The following is a 13,437-nucleotide window of genomic DNA, read 5'->3' on the forward strand; positions in this document are numbered from 1 at the left end:
CAGACTGGGGACACAACTCCCCGTTTATTTTGTGAACCTCAATTTTCCCTGCTGTTCAATGGGTTAGCAGTGGGCCAGTCTTCTATTCACTATTTACTGGGTGCCCTCGGGAGTTTGGTCAGGTGCCAGGCTCTGGGGAGACAGCCAGGAACCAGCCCTGGACTGAGGGATGAAACCCCGACCTTCTAGGGCCACCTCCACCTCAGTTTTCTCACCAATACAATGGGCTCCGGCTCACGGGGACTAGGGGGGGGAGGGAGGGGCTTTGAGGTCTGTAGAAAGGCCACCATGACACAAAAATGGGCATGAAACTCACGAGCTTAAGGGGCTTTTATTCCACTCCCACGGCGAAGCGCTTGAGCGTTCCCCACGGGCCAGGCGGCAAGTGTGGCAGGAGGGCTTGTCACCCTGTCAGTCGCGAGGATTCCAGCCACTACCGCGCCCAGGGGAGCCGCCAGCCCGCGGGCCGGGGCCGCCAGAGCCTGGGGCCGGGGCGGGGGCCCGGCCGGGAGGGTGTGTCGGCAGCCGGGTGGGCAGGAGGGAAGGAGGGAAAGGGGCGGGGCGAGGAGGCGGGGCAAGGCCTGGCCCCGACCCCCGCCGGCGGCCGCCAACGCGGAGCCGCTCCGCGAGGGGGCCGGGCCCGGGGGCGGGGTCTGTTGCTCTCTTCCTCCGACTTGTCCCCGGCCCCCGGCCCTGCCCTCTGCCCCGTGCTTATAACCCGGGATGCGCGCCGCAACCAGCCCTACTCCACCGTCTGCCGCCGCCGCCTGCCTCCCGGTAAGGAGTCCCCTTCCCACTCCCCAGCCTAGGTCGCCCTCTGCCCGGACCCCACCGAGAACGAGCCGAGGAGGCGGAGGGGACCGCGCGCCCCGGGCTCGGACCTGGACGGGCGGGCAGGGGGCCGACGCCCGGACTCCTGTTGCTCAAACGCTTGGCGGCCGGATTCCTGGCTCCCTTAGGCCGCGGAGAGGGGGCCGGGGCGCGAGTCCGGGGGTCTGAGGGGCAGGTCGGGTTACTTGTCGCCTTTGCAGGCCGAGGTCCTTTCTGGATTTTCCTTCTCCGATCCAATTTCCCTTATGCCGCGAGCCCCACAAGTGGAGACCTTGGGAACCCGGAGGGTGTGAGGATTCCCGATTCTCTCGGCCCCTCTCTGGCCCTGGTCTCTTGTCTCCGCCTCTTTTCCTCTGCCCGCAACCAGAGGTCCAGCCTCACCGCTGCGCCTCGCGCGCCCCCGGGGCTTGGGCATCTCGGCCCCTCCCACAGCCCCAGCCTCAGTTTCCCCCGGGCGGGTCGCTCCGGGCTCCGGGTGGCCCACCCCGGTGCCTTGGGTGTGGCTGTGCTCCCTCCCCTGCAGGGGGCGTCAGTCGCGCGGCTCTGCCTTCTGAAAGGGCTCTGCGTTCTCTGGCCGGTGGGGCGGGGGCCTCGCCTCGCCGCGGTGCCCGGTTTCCGGCTGGCACTGGCCTGTGGGAGGGACCGCTCGTCAGGAAATGTCAGCCGTCCTGATGCCTGTTGCCTTTGGCCCCTGGGACGGCCTCGCCCTCCGGGGAAGGAGAGTCTCTGTGAAATGCAGGAAGCTCCTCTCCCATCCTGCCAGGGCTCTTCCCGAGGAGGCCCCGTGACCTGGCCGCCTCAGTGCTCCTCTCTGCAAAGTGGGGCGTCTCCTCCCGAGAGCAGCGCCGTCTGGCTGCACATCCCGGGCAGGAGCAAACCTGTCCTTTCCCCAGGGATGGATCAAATCGGCCCTGGGCTTTGATCCCTCCCCGCCACACCCAAGCTGGTGACAGAAGAAGGCAGGTTCTGGAGGCCCGCAGACCCCAGCCCAGAAGGCAGGCACAACTCCACAACTGGGTGAGCCTTCGGGTCAGCCTCCCAGAGTCCTAAGCCTCAGTTTCTCCATTCGTCATGGCTGGCACAGGCTCAGGGCTCAGGAAACAGTAAGGGGATGTATACTGTTGAGAAGGGTGCCTGGGTCCGTTCACTCCCTGTGTCTGGGGAGTGACTCACCGGGTGCTACCGTGCTGGGCGTTCAGAACAGGAGACAGGGTCCCTGCCCTCCTGTCTTAGGTTCTGGTGGGGGAGGGAGACAGCAGAGGCAGAAACAGCCACAAAGGGCATGGGAACTGGATAGGGACTGGAGGAGTCTCCGTTCCACACTCCCTCCCCCCGCCCATCCCCGTCTCAGAGCCAGGGCAGGGGGTCCCGTCCCGGTGGAGCCACCTGTGCGTTACGCTGAGAAGTAATTCTGGCTCTGCTGAGCGCTGGTGAATGAGTGGTGAATGCTTCCGGCTGAGCGCCTAGATCCCAGGCCAGGCACAGGATGCGGTGGAGGGAGGCCCCCACTCAGCATAGTCTGAACCCCCCTGAGTACCCACAGGTGCCCCCGTCAGCTGCCTGCCTCCCCTGGGCATGTGTGGTCAGTTGGCTCTGATGGTAACCGTTTCCCTGGCCCAGGGCCCCAGGAGCCTGACTTGCGGGGGGGCCAGGCCCAGACTCACCGGCTGGGCAAGCACTTTCCCATGCCCCATCTCGCCCTCGTCCTGTGGGTCCTGGGAGGCAAAAGCCAAGACAACCAGATGCCTTCATCCAAAAGCTGAGCGCACAGCCTCTGAAGCGAGCGCCTTGCCTGTGGGCATCCGTGCCGAGAGAGATAACCTCTGGAATTCAAGGTCTACGGCTCTGATTTCTGCTGAAACACTTTGGGCAAAGTTGATCTACCAGGGCTTCGCTCCTTCCTGTGGGACAGACGCCCTCCGCAGACTTGGGGTAGGCCAGGCACCCGTAGGCATTTCAATATAGTAAACAGATGAATGAACTCATGCTTTCTTCCATAACCAAATGCTCTGAAAAGGGTTTAAGTGCCTGTCACTGGGGCCTGGTGAGGTCCACTTAGTCTTCCTACCTCCTGCTACCTCAGGACATTCTCGTCGAAACCGGAGACCCAATCTTCCTAAGGCAGGGCACTCCCAAAGGACCCCCCGCACCGTGGGCAGAGGAGGTTCGCTGGAGCGCTGGTGTCCCGAAGACAGCCTGGCATTCCTGATTTGAATCTCAGGCCCCAGGAACTTGCAGCTGAGAGCCAGCTCAGTATGTAGCCTAGAGCACCCCTACTGCCCTCAGCTTTCTCATCAGACACAGAAATCCTTCCTCTGTGTCTCACCAAGTATGCAAATGAAATGAGCTGAGTGTGTCAGGCAAATGTTCAGGCTGAATCCTGACACTTTGACCTCCTGGTCAAAGTGTGGAATTGCCCCCTAGCTCTATCAGACACGAATGAGGGCAGCAAGAGGATGAGAGTTGCAGTCCTAAAATGAGCAAACCCCTAAGTCAGGGAGAATTCTATGGCCTTGGTGGAGCTAGGCTTTTTAGAAACTATAATGAACTCAGCTCGACTGAGTTAGAATGGGAGCGGAGGGGTTCCAGGGGAACATTCGTGTTGCCGCAGCACAGAGAAATAGAATACTGACTGGTGATGGTGCGTTGAGGATTTTGTCTTCTGGCAGACAAGTAACGGGAGGGGGAGACGGTCTGTGGTCTCCTAGAGACCAGAGAGTGTAGGGCAGAGAGCAGTAAAGAGCAGGTGGTCTGCAGTCAGCCTGGGTTTCTATCCCAGCACTGCCATCCGCTAGCTTGAGACCTGGGCAAGTCACTAATTTTTCTGAGCCTCGGGTTCATCATCTGTAAATAGGTGGTAATAACAGTCCCCGCCTTGAAATGATGCACGTGTGGCACTACACAGAGTAACTGCTCTAGTCATCCTTCTAGCTTTGACGTTTTAGAGCCGCATGAATTTTCTTAGTGCCGAGCAACTGCCCAGGCTGGCCTGGCACATTCACTGGGAGCTGGCGGGATGTCTGCGGCGAGGGCACTGGAGAATGCCCGCTGCCTTGCCAACTAAGGCCAGACTGGCAGGCATCTTGGCATGAGGCTCTCTTCTTCCCTTCCCAGGTGTCCCTCTTCTGGAGCAGGATGTCTGGGCTGGCCCCGGGAGCTGGGGGCATGAATGTTCTTGGCAGTGGTCATGTGCCTGGGAGCTGGGGCACCTGCCCTGCGCCCTTCGTGGAGGGTGGGGTGGCGGCAAAGCTGGGGCCGCGGGAGGCCGAGACTCAGGAGCCCCAGAGCCCCAGGAGTCCAGCCCCCCTGGGCTGGGGGAGGCCGAGTCCTCAGGCAGGAAGCCCGGTGTCCTGGGGTGTCAGAACCAGAAGGGCTTTCAGGCTTGCAGGTTGTTGAGCAGGTGGTGATATTGATGCCTAGAGAGTGAGGGGCTTGCCCAAGGTCAGCCAGGACCCAGTGGTAAGGAGAGCTTGGTGGGCACAGGTGTGGTACCCAGCTCTGGGCTCCTCCTGGAATCTCACGGAATCCACGGTCGCCTGTGGAGGGATGGGCTGTTCTTGATCCCGTTTTGCAGGTGAGCAGCTGAAGCTGCTTGAACCCAGGTCTGGAGGACCCAGCCACTGTGCTCTGCCCCTCGTCTTTCCCACTCTCCGTCCCCCAAATTGAGGCCTCAGCTTCCTTTAGTTTCTGCCCCACGAAGTCTGCCGGGACCTCACTGGCAGGGACCTCACTGACTGAGGGAGGCGGGAGCTTCGCCAGGAAAGGTGGAGCAATGTCAGTGTCAGATCATATCATTGTCTCAGCCCACCTGCCCAGCTAATCTCTGGACGTGCACACGTAGACTCAAACGCCACACACAGGTGCATGCATGCAGTCTCAGGCACATTCTCCCCAAGAAATGCAGGCACACGTATGCATGCGCACGCACGCACACACACACCCCTGCACTCAGGCACACACTCCTGGGTGCACCCAATCCATCACGTGTCTCAGGCCCAGAGGCTGAGGCCCTCTAGCCGTGCATGCATGTGGCCTGGCAGGCAGGAGGGGCTCACAAGTTTCCGGATGAGAACGTGCATGGAATTCCAGACTTGGAGGGGATTGTAACCCTCTCTTTTTTTTTTTTTTTTTTATTGTGGTACGCGGACCTCTCACTCTTGTGGCCTCTCCCATTGCGGAGCACAGGCTCTGGACGCGCAGGCTCAGCGGCCGTGGCTCACGGGCCCAGCCGCTCCGCGGCATGTGGGATCTTCCCGGACCGGGGCACGAACCCATGTCCCCTGAATCGGCAGGCGGACTCTCAACCACTGCGCCACCAGGGAAGCCCTAACCCTCTCTTTTTATAGGTGAGGAATTGACCTCCAGGCCGCAGAATCAGCAGCCTTTCTCTGAGTGCCTGCCATGTGCCAGGCGCTGAGAGGTGGTCCCTGTCCGCACAGAGCTCACAGTGGGCAGCGGGGGCAGTGAGAATACACTGTGACTGTGCTGTGATGGGCCATCAGGCACAGGGCACAGGGGCATCGCTGAGGCAGAACAGGACAGGCCCAGGAGGTCTGTTCCATGGAGCTGCCCCTCCCCCGCCCGGTGCCCATCCTCTGGCCCCAGGGCCTTTGGGAGGTGGCACAGCAGGGGTGACTCTCGGGCCCACATCATCTCTCCCTGTCACTCCAGGGTGTCTGAGCCACCTGTGGCTTCCCAGACCACACCTTGTCCAGGGATCCCCTTCCTTGCACCTCCCAGAGAGGGGAAGCCTTGTACTTACGAGTCTAGCTGATCTGGGTGTGAATCCGGGCTCTACCACTCACCAGCCAAGCAAGGCCTTGAGCAAGTTCCGTAACCTGAGCCTCAGTTTCCCTGTCTCTAAACCGGGGGTAACACAAATGGAGGACTCAGCTTATAATGGACACCTTCATGATCTTGACTGTGGTGATGACCTCCTGGCTGTAGAGACGTGCCCAAACTCACTAAATTGTGCGCTTTGATATATGCGGTTGATTGCACGTCAATTATATCTCAATAGAGCTTCACAAATACGCAACATTACCCCCCACCCGACCACACCACCAGCCCCTTCGCACACGAACACAGGGCTGGGAGCACGCACGCTGCAGCAGGGCGCTGGACGGGGCTCTGGGGCTCCTGAGTCTCCCCACTCAGCGAGGCTGCCCAAAGGGGAGTCCAGGGGCTGGGTAGGCTGGGTTCATGGCCTCTGGTGTCACCCAGCTGCCTGCATTTGCAGGGTGGTTCGCTGAGCCATCAAGACAGATTCTGGAAGCCCGCAACCCGCACCTTCAGCCCCAGCCACTTCCTGCCATAAGTCCTTCCTGCCTCCCTCCCACCTCCTCCCCTCCATCCTGGGTGGCCTGTTGCCTGGCTGCGGTTGCCGTGGGCATGTCTGCAGGCCCCAGCTGGCCTGGGACAGCCTGGCAGGTGGCTGAATGCCCACTGAAGGGGGGAATTGTGGACACCCATCCATCAGAACTGCCCCCAACCTCACTGTTCCATGAAGTGTTTCCCCTTCCAAGTCCAAAAGGCAGTAGAAACATGTGAGCTCTGGGACTGGCTGGAAGGTGGCCTGGTGAGATGCCGGGGACGGCACATAGGATGTGTTCTTGTCCCTCGGCTGGGCTGAGTTCTACTGCAAAGGGCTGGGTGACCACTTTGCCGCTAAGCCTCCAGGCACACGAGAAGCCTTCAGTATACAGGAGCCTGCATCCTTGGGGAGAGGCCCTTCTGGATGAGGCCACATGGATCTGTGCAGTGATGTCCACAGCCTTTCCCAATAGATTCTATTAAGGACCCTGACTTTGGTCGGTCTCCAGTGCAAATGCTCCCACCAGACACAAGCACACACCCAGGAAATGCAGGATGCTGGGGCCATGTCCATGGAGGCTGGAGACAGATGGACTGGATCCAAATCTGGCCCTGCCCCCTGCTGACCACAGGACCTCAAGCAAGTGACCTCGCCTCTCTGACCCTCGGTCCTCTTCAGCAAAGTGGGCACATAACAGCACCTACTCTCAGGGCCATGTGGAGAGTGGGGGGAAGGCAGGGCCTGATGCAGCCCTAGGGCTCAGGGAGAGCCTTCTGGGTAGAAGGAACAGTGGCTGCAAAGGCAAAAGGAGTGAGAGGCTCTGGTGCTTTCTGGAAGGTTCAGTGTAGCTGAAGAGAGGGAGGGATAGCGTGGGGCACATCTGTCCTGCTGCAGAAGGACAGATCTACCATCTGTACGTCCTGGTTACCTTCCTCCTCTGGGCCTCAGTTTCCCCCTCTGCACATGGGGAAGTTGGTCTCTGAGCTCCTCCCAACTAATCATTTTGGAGCTGGGTTCATTGAGGTGTTTGGGGTCTCTCGTGTTTCCCCTCTCAGAGGTACTTTCTTTTAAAAAGAACCTAAAGTCCCATTGTGTGAAGGTTCACTGGGGCCCAGGTGGGAGAGGTCCAGGGGGGCATCCTATTCCCTGTAGAGCTGGGAGGCAGCCCTGCACGCTGGGAAGAACCCAGGTTCTGGAGCCAGACACAGACACGTGCTCTGTGACCTCGAGCTGGCCACTGACCTCTCTGAGCCCCAGTCTCTGCTGCCCCGACATGCATGACAGCTCCTACCTCATGCGGTCATAGTCCGGGTGCAGGGTGATCTATATGAGTCCCCCAGGGCCATGCCTCACTCGCACTGGCCCAGCCTAGCAAGGAGCAGTTCTGACTAGAGATGTGTGGGCTGCCCGGGCCTCAGGGCCACGGCCTCTCCCAAGTCTCCTGACGCTGTGCACCCCTTTGCGTCTTGACCTTGACCCCGTCGTCTTCTCTAGCTGGTGGGGAACTGGCTCTAAGACATGCCTCCACCTGCCAGGCCCCAGTGTGGTGTGTGTGCGTCCCCTGAGAGGGTGTCGGGGGTGGAAGGCGTGAGGCTGCAGGAAGGAGCAGCTCCTCAGCTGGTCCTGATGTCAGACGAACATCCTGTTTCACACCTCACGGTAGCGGCCTGTCCAGGGGATAAGGCTGCCCAAGGCCGAGGTCGGGGCTGGGGGACAGGCCAGAAGGGAGCTGTCGGGAGGGGCTGGCAGAGGAGGAGGGGGCGGGGCTGGCTCTGGGTCACTCACATTCTTCCTTGTGTCCTCCCTCCAGACGAGATGTCCGGCAAAGGCTCCGTGGTTCTGGCCTACAGCGGGGGCCTGGACACCTCCTGCATCCTCGTGTGGCTGAAGGAGCAGGGCTATGACGTCATTGCCTACCTGGTGAGGGAGCGCCTGGCATGTGTGTCTTTCTACTGTCGGCCCTGCTGTCCATCCAGCTTGCCCACCTGCCCATTGTCACTCATCCAAACCCAGCTCCCCCTCTCTAAGCCTGTCCTGAACTGTAGGAAAATGCTTCTCGTTTACTGCCTCTTTCTCTTCATCTGTCGAGTGAACACCTTGGAAGTCCCCCAGGTCTGAGATGCCCCAGATCACGGAGGAGCCGAGCCTCCATGCGAGTAACTGGACAGGGGGCACAGGAGTGAGCGTGGCAGAGCTGCTGGGCCAGCCTGCCTGGAGAGGGACCAAGGGCTTGGATCTGGTGAAGGCCCCGAGAAGGCATACAATCTTCCCCTTTCCCAAAGCCCTCAATAATTCAGCAAAGAGTGTAGGAGGCTACACTGGCTAAACTAGACGAGCCCTTGGAGATCATCTGATTCTGGCATAGCAAATAGGTCACGGGCCATAGGTTATGTATGATGCCATCCCCCATCCAGGGTCCGTAGCAGACATCCCTAATTAAACCAGCTCAACTTCTGAGAAACCTGGACGTAACCTCTGAATCTTTCTCCGTATGACTGTGCAAATTCTAGAAACCCAGCTTAAGCCAAACAAAACCAAAAATAAACAAAAAAGAAAACCAAAATAATACAGTTCTTCATGTAACTGAGAAGGCCAGGGGTGTAATGGCTTCAGGCAAGGCTGGATCCAGGTGCTCATCCAGATCTGCCTCCATCTCTGCTTGGCTTCATTTTTGGCCTCTCCACGGGGCAGGCAAGGCCCACATCATCATATCCAAGTTTTCCCAGAGCAAGGAGAGCTTCCTGCAGAGGCTCTGACAGAAGGGCCAGGGGGGACTCCCATTGACTGGCCTGAGTCCCTGCCCACCATGCATTCGTCAGTATGGCTGTGTCCCTACAGTGAGCAGGTGATGTGATGTGCTCTCACCCATCCCTGTGGAAAGAGGTCCCAGGAGAGAAGGTTCTCTTTGCAGAGGAAGTGAGGGTGGCACTCTGGACAGGAAAAGTCCAGCTGTTGTCAAGAACCGTTTGTTTGCAGTTGAAGTCAATCTGCCATCCGTAACAGTGCTGACCCCATGTTCCTCAGGTGGGGCAGGGGAAATGCCTGGCTCACAGTTGCCTGCTGAGAGAGAGCCAGGGCTTTGAGCGGATGCAGAGAGCCTGGGGTGTGCGCACCCTGTCCTCAGCAGCAGCGGTGGGCCGTCCAGATCCCGGGCTCCCCCCCCCGGGCAGAATTAAAAGCTGAGTGACCTCAGAAAAGCACCTGCAGCTGGACTCTGGGAAGATTCCAGAGTCTGTTGAGCAGAAGCCAGGGCCAGCGTCTAGGCAGGAGGCCAGAGTGCAGCCAGCAAAAAAAAAAAAATGCCCGTGTCTAGATGGGGATGTCGGAACCAGAGGCTGCGCTCCAGCAGGGGGACAGCTGGGTGCCCATAGCCCAGGCCTCAGCCTCGAGCCGGCTCAGGCGCCCTGGGACAGTCACGTTGCTGCACTTGGCTGGGGAAGTGAGCTGAGAGTCGGGCAGCTGCTGACTCTCCAACCTTTGTACTGACTTTGGGGGAATTGGGGTAAGAGTTAGACGAGTTCAAGGGAAGCCTTAGACCTTCAAGGCAGTGACAGCAAATGTTGCAACCTAGCAGCCTGGGTGCACGGGGCCAGGCTCGGTCCGTCCTTCAACCAAGTATTAGCTCTGGAGAGTGTTACAGCTTCTCCAGACCCTGGTTTGCGCCCTTTCTCCTTCCTACTTTGACCTCAGCGATCCCGTCGAAACCACTGCCATCTGAGGGCTGTTGTGTGTGAAACACACTTGCCCACGGCTCACCCCAGGGTAGGGGAGGGGCTGGGGGGGACATTCTTCTCAGCTCTTCTTTCTTCCCCTGGGTTAATGGGTCCTCTCTGCTTCTGCTCATCAGGCCAACGTAGGCCAGAAGGAAGACTTTGAGGAAGCCAGGAAGAAGGCGCTGAAGCTTGGGGCTAGAAAGGTACCACGCGGGAGGCAGGGTTTGGGGCTGGAAACGGCATTTGACCTGGTGGGGGCAGCTGTGGGGGGTCCTGTCCCAAAGCTCCTTGTCTCCCCCACGCCTTCCAACTGGTCCTCTTGCTTCCAGGAGTATAAGGTCAATTCCTTCTGCTTTTGGTGTGCAAAGGGCATCATCTTCTGGTCTCCCCCGGCCACTCTTCTACCCAGTCACCTCCCCAGCCCACCTCCCCATCCATCTGTCTTTTCCTCATCCATCCATCCACCTGCCCATCCCTCTTTTATCTTGCTGTCCATTCACACATCCACTCACTCATCCATCCCTCATCCATCTACCTGTCCATCCCTCCTAGCTCTCTGTCCATCCACCCATCCTTCCATCCATTCAACAGAATCAGTGCATTGATTGAGCATCTAATCATGGGTGAGCAGGCCCATAAGGTGAACGTGGCCAGCGTGGTCCCTGCTCACATAGGCTAACAGTGCAAAAGAAACGCAATATCTGCAAAGCACACTAAAACGCAGTAAAACTCACATCAGAAGTATTAGGAAGCTGTCAAGTTCACGGTGTCAGATACAAGTTTTCCATAATTCTAACTCTTACTGGAAAGCTTGGCAACAAATTCAGTTTTCCTTGAAGTGATAGGGTCACTTCATTCTTATGAAAATGTTGGCCAAAAACCCAAGTCTGCACTGACCCTGTTTTGTCCGTCGGTCCTTTGTTCAAGGACGATGTTCTATGAGAAAAGAGGCTAGTTGAGCTAATAACTCAACTGAATTATTCAGCATATCTGAATGCAGCAGATATGCTTCGTGTATATTTCATATTTTGTACTCGAGTCGAGATATAACAAAAGTCAATCATTGTTTACTGCATTTTCAAGACCACTCTTAAGAGAAATCTGCGCTGTGAGAGCAAGGCGTGAGGAGCACCATGTCTGAGGAGTGTGGTGCCTCTGCCCTGATTTGTGCTAAGGTGCCAGCCCCTTCCCCCATCATCACTTCTGCATAGTCAATGTGAATGTCAACAGAGTGAAAAAGGCAAATATCAACTGAGTATCACAAAAAATGTTTTCAGTCTCCCTGAAAGGGTCTGGGGAACTCTAGGGGTTTACATTCTGAGAATGATTCCTCTAGATCAGGGTTTCTCAACCTCGACACTGTTGACATGTGCCTGGCTGTCCTGTGCATTGTAGGATGTTTAGCGACATCACTGGCCTTTACCCACTAGAGGCCAGAATGACCCCCACAACCCATCAGTTATGACAACCAAAAATATCTCCAGATATTGCCAGCTGCCACCCGTGGGACAAAATAATCCCTGGCTTTTGTGGATTACATCTAGATTTAGATCTTAGATTTAGATCTTGTTTCATCTCAGGCCCAGAATGCTATGTTGGGAGGGATTTAAGGACCACATCCAGTTTCGCCTGGATGGTATATCAGGATCGATTAGTAATGTCTGCCATGAGTGCAGGAGGGAGAGTATCCGCACTGTATGCTGGATTGATTTATGATGTCTACTACAGATGCAGAAGGAAAAGTGGAGGTACAGCTCGCCCGGGGATCCATTAACAGCGTCTGCCTTAGATGCAGGCCACTCGAGGCCCCTGGGACTCTGCTTTCTGATGCATCCCGTCCCTGCCGAGGCTCGCTCTCATGGGCTCCTCTCCCCATAGGTGTTCATCGAGGACGTCAGCAAGGAGTTTGTGGAGGAGTTCGTCTGGCCCGCCATCCAGTCCAGCGCGCTGTACGAGGACCGCTACCTCCTGGGTACCTCTCTCGCCAGGCCCTGCATTGCCCGCAAACAGGTGGAGATCGCCCAGAAGGAGGGAGCCAAGTACGTGTCACACGGCGCCACAGGAAAGGTGAGACCAGGATGGACGGCTGGGGACGGAGAAGGAGGCAGGGGGCCTGCGAGGGGCACACAGGCAGCCAGGCAATGGACGGTCCTCAAGCAGTTGTAGGTTCTCCCCCAGCACAGTCAGGTATGCAGAGGACAGACTGGCCCATCCAGTCTGAATAAGAGGAATGTTTTTAGTAGCGAGTTAGGGACGGCTCTGCCCTGTACCCCGAGTGTGTGAGTCCCGTGTGCCTGTTCCACATGTGGTTTGAGCAGTGTCACCCCGTTTTGCAAATTTGCTGCTGAGGTTCAGGGACCAAGGTCACTGTGGGAGTCTCCGTTTAACGCAGTGGGCAGGGTCAGAGACCACGAGGTAGCAAAGGGCTTGAACCCCAGCTGTGTGGCCTTGGGCGAGGCCCTTGCCCTTCCTGAGCCTCAGCTTCTTCATTTGCAATATGGGGATGAGGCCTTGTCTTAGTTTCCCGGGGCAACAGCACCACAGACTGGGCAGCATCAACACCAGGAACGGATCCTCTCACGGTTCTGGAGGTTTCAGAAGTCCAAAATCAAGGTGTTGGCTGCCATGCTCCCCCAAAGGTGCTAGGGAAGGGCCGCTTCCGGGCTCTCCCCTGGCTTCGGGTAGCTCAGGTGTCCTTGGCTTGTGGGTGCATCACTCCAGGCCTACATCTTCACGCGGCCGTCTCCTCGGGGCGTCTTCACATCGCCTGCCCTCAGCACGTGTCTGGTTGTATGTCCAAATTTCTCCTTTTTATCAGGACACCGGTCATACTGGATTAGGGCCTGCCCTAATGACCTCATCTTAACTTGATTACTTCCGTAAAGGCTCTATCTCCAAATAAGGTCACATTCTGAAGTATTGGGGGGGGGCGGTTAGAGCTTCCACTTATCTTTTGTGGGAGACACAGTTCAACAGATAACACACCCGCTACTTCTGGCCCTTGTGTGCAGGAGTGCAGACTGAAGGACGACCCTGGGAATAGAAGGCAGGAAAGCCCTCAGCCCCTGTCCCGCAGGTGGCAGGGCTCAAGAAACAAGATTCCTAACGATGTAGGTGACTGTAGGCAGTGTTACTCTGGAGTCATGAGCTCGCAGTTAGCGGACACGCCGCCAACAGCTTGCTCCAGGTTGGGGGGCAGGGGGCCTACCTCTCAGCACGCATGTCCTGACCTGACCCAGGCCCGCCCCCCGCAAGGCTGGTGGAGGCAGTCGGGAGTGGGGGAGCAGGCCCTGGCTCAGTGTGATGTAGGGACGCTCACGGCTCAGACTGTGACGGAGGAGGTGTGATTTGGGGGTGGCCTTGCAAACAGTCGCCCCGCCAGGCGGTAGTGGTGTCTTTGGAAGCTCACTCCTTTGCTTGGCGCTCGGTCAGCCAGCTTGTACTGGCGTCTGTACAGCGCTGAGTGCGTGCTGGACACGGGAACAGTGTTGAACTTCGCGGGCCCTTTTTCCTGCCCTCAGGGGACCTGTGTCCTAGCGAGGGAGAGAATGGATGCAGGAGAGGGTGGCAGTAGGGCCA

General features: G+C 58.0%; 1 protein-coding gene across 2 annotated transcripts in view; it reads left to right on the forward strand.

Annotated features, from left to right (window-relative positions):
- Positions 1–480: 480 nt before the first annotated feature.
- Positions 481–13,437, forward strand: part of ASS1 (argininosuccinate synthase 1) — a 51,028-nt gene continuing 38,071 nt past the window's right edge. Inside the window, exons 1-4 of one of the 2 annotated variants that reach the window (XM_079927141.1) lie at positions 481–777; positions 7,956–8,065; positions 9,993–10,061; positions 11,737–11,925. In XM_079927141.1, the coding sequence (XP_079783267.1) occupies positions 7,961–8,065; positions 9,993–10,061; positions 11,737–11,925 (363 nt within the window). In that variant the 5' untranslated portion in view covers positions 481–777; positions 7,956–7,960. The remainder of the gene's footprint in view (positions 778–7,955; positions 8,066–9,992; positions 10,062–11,736; positions 11,926–13,437) is intronic. The other variant, XM_079927142.1, reaches the window with a different exon arrangement.

Source organism: Stenella coeruleoalba (assembly GCF_951394435.1).
Source record: "Stenella coeruleoalba genome assembly, chromosome: 7".
NCBI lineage: Eukaryota > Metazoa > Chordata > Mammalia > Artiodactyla > Delphinidae > Stenella > Stenella coeruleoalba.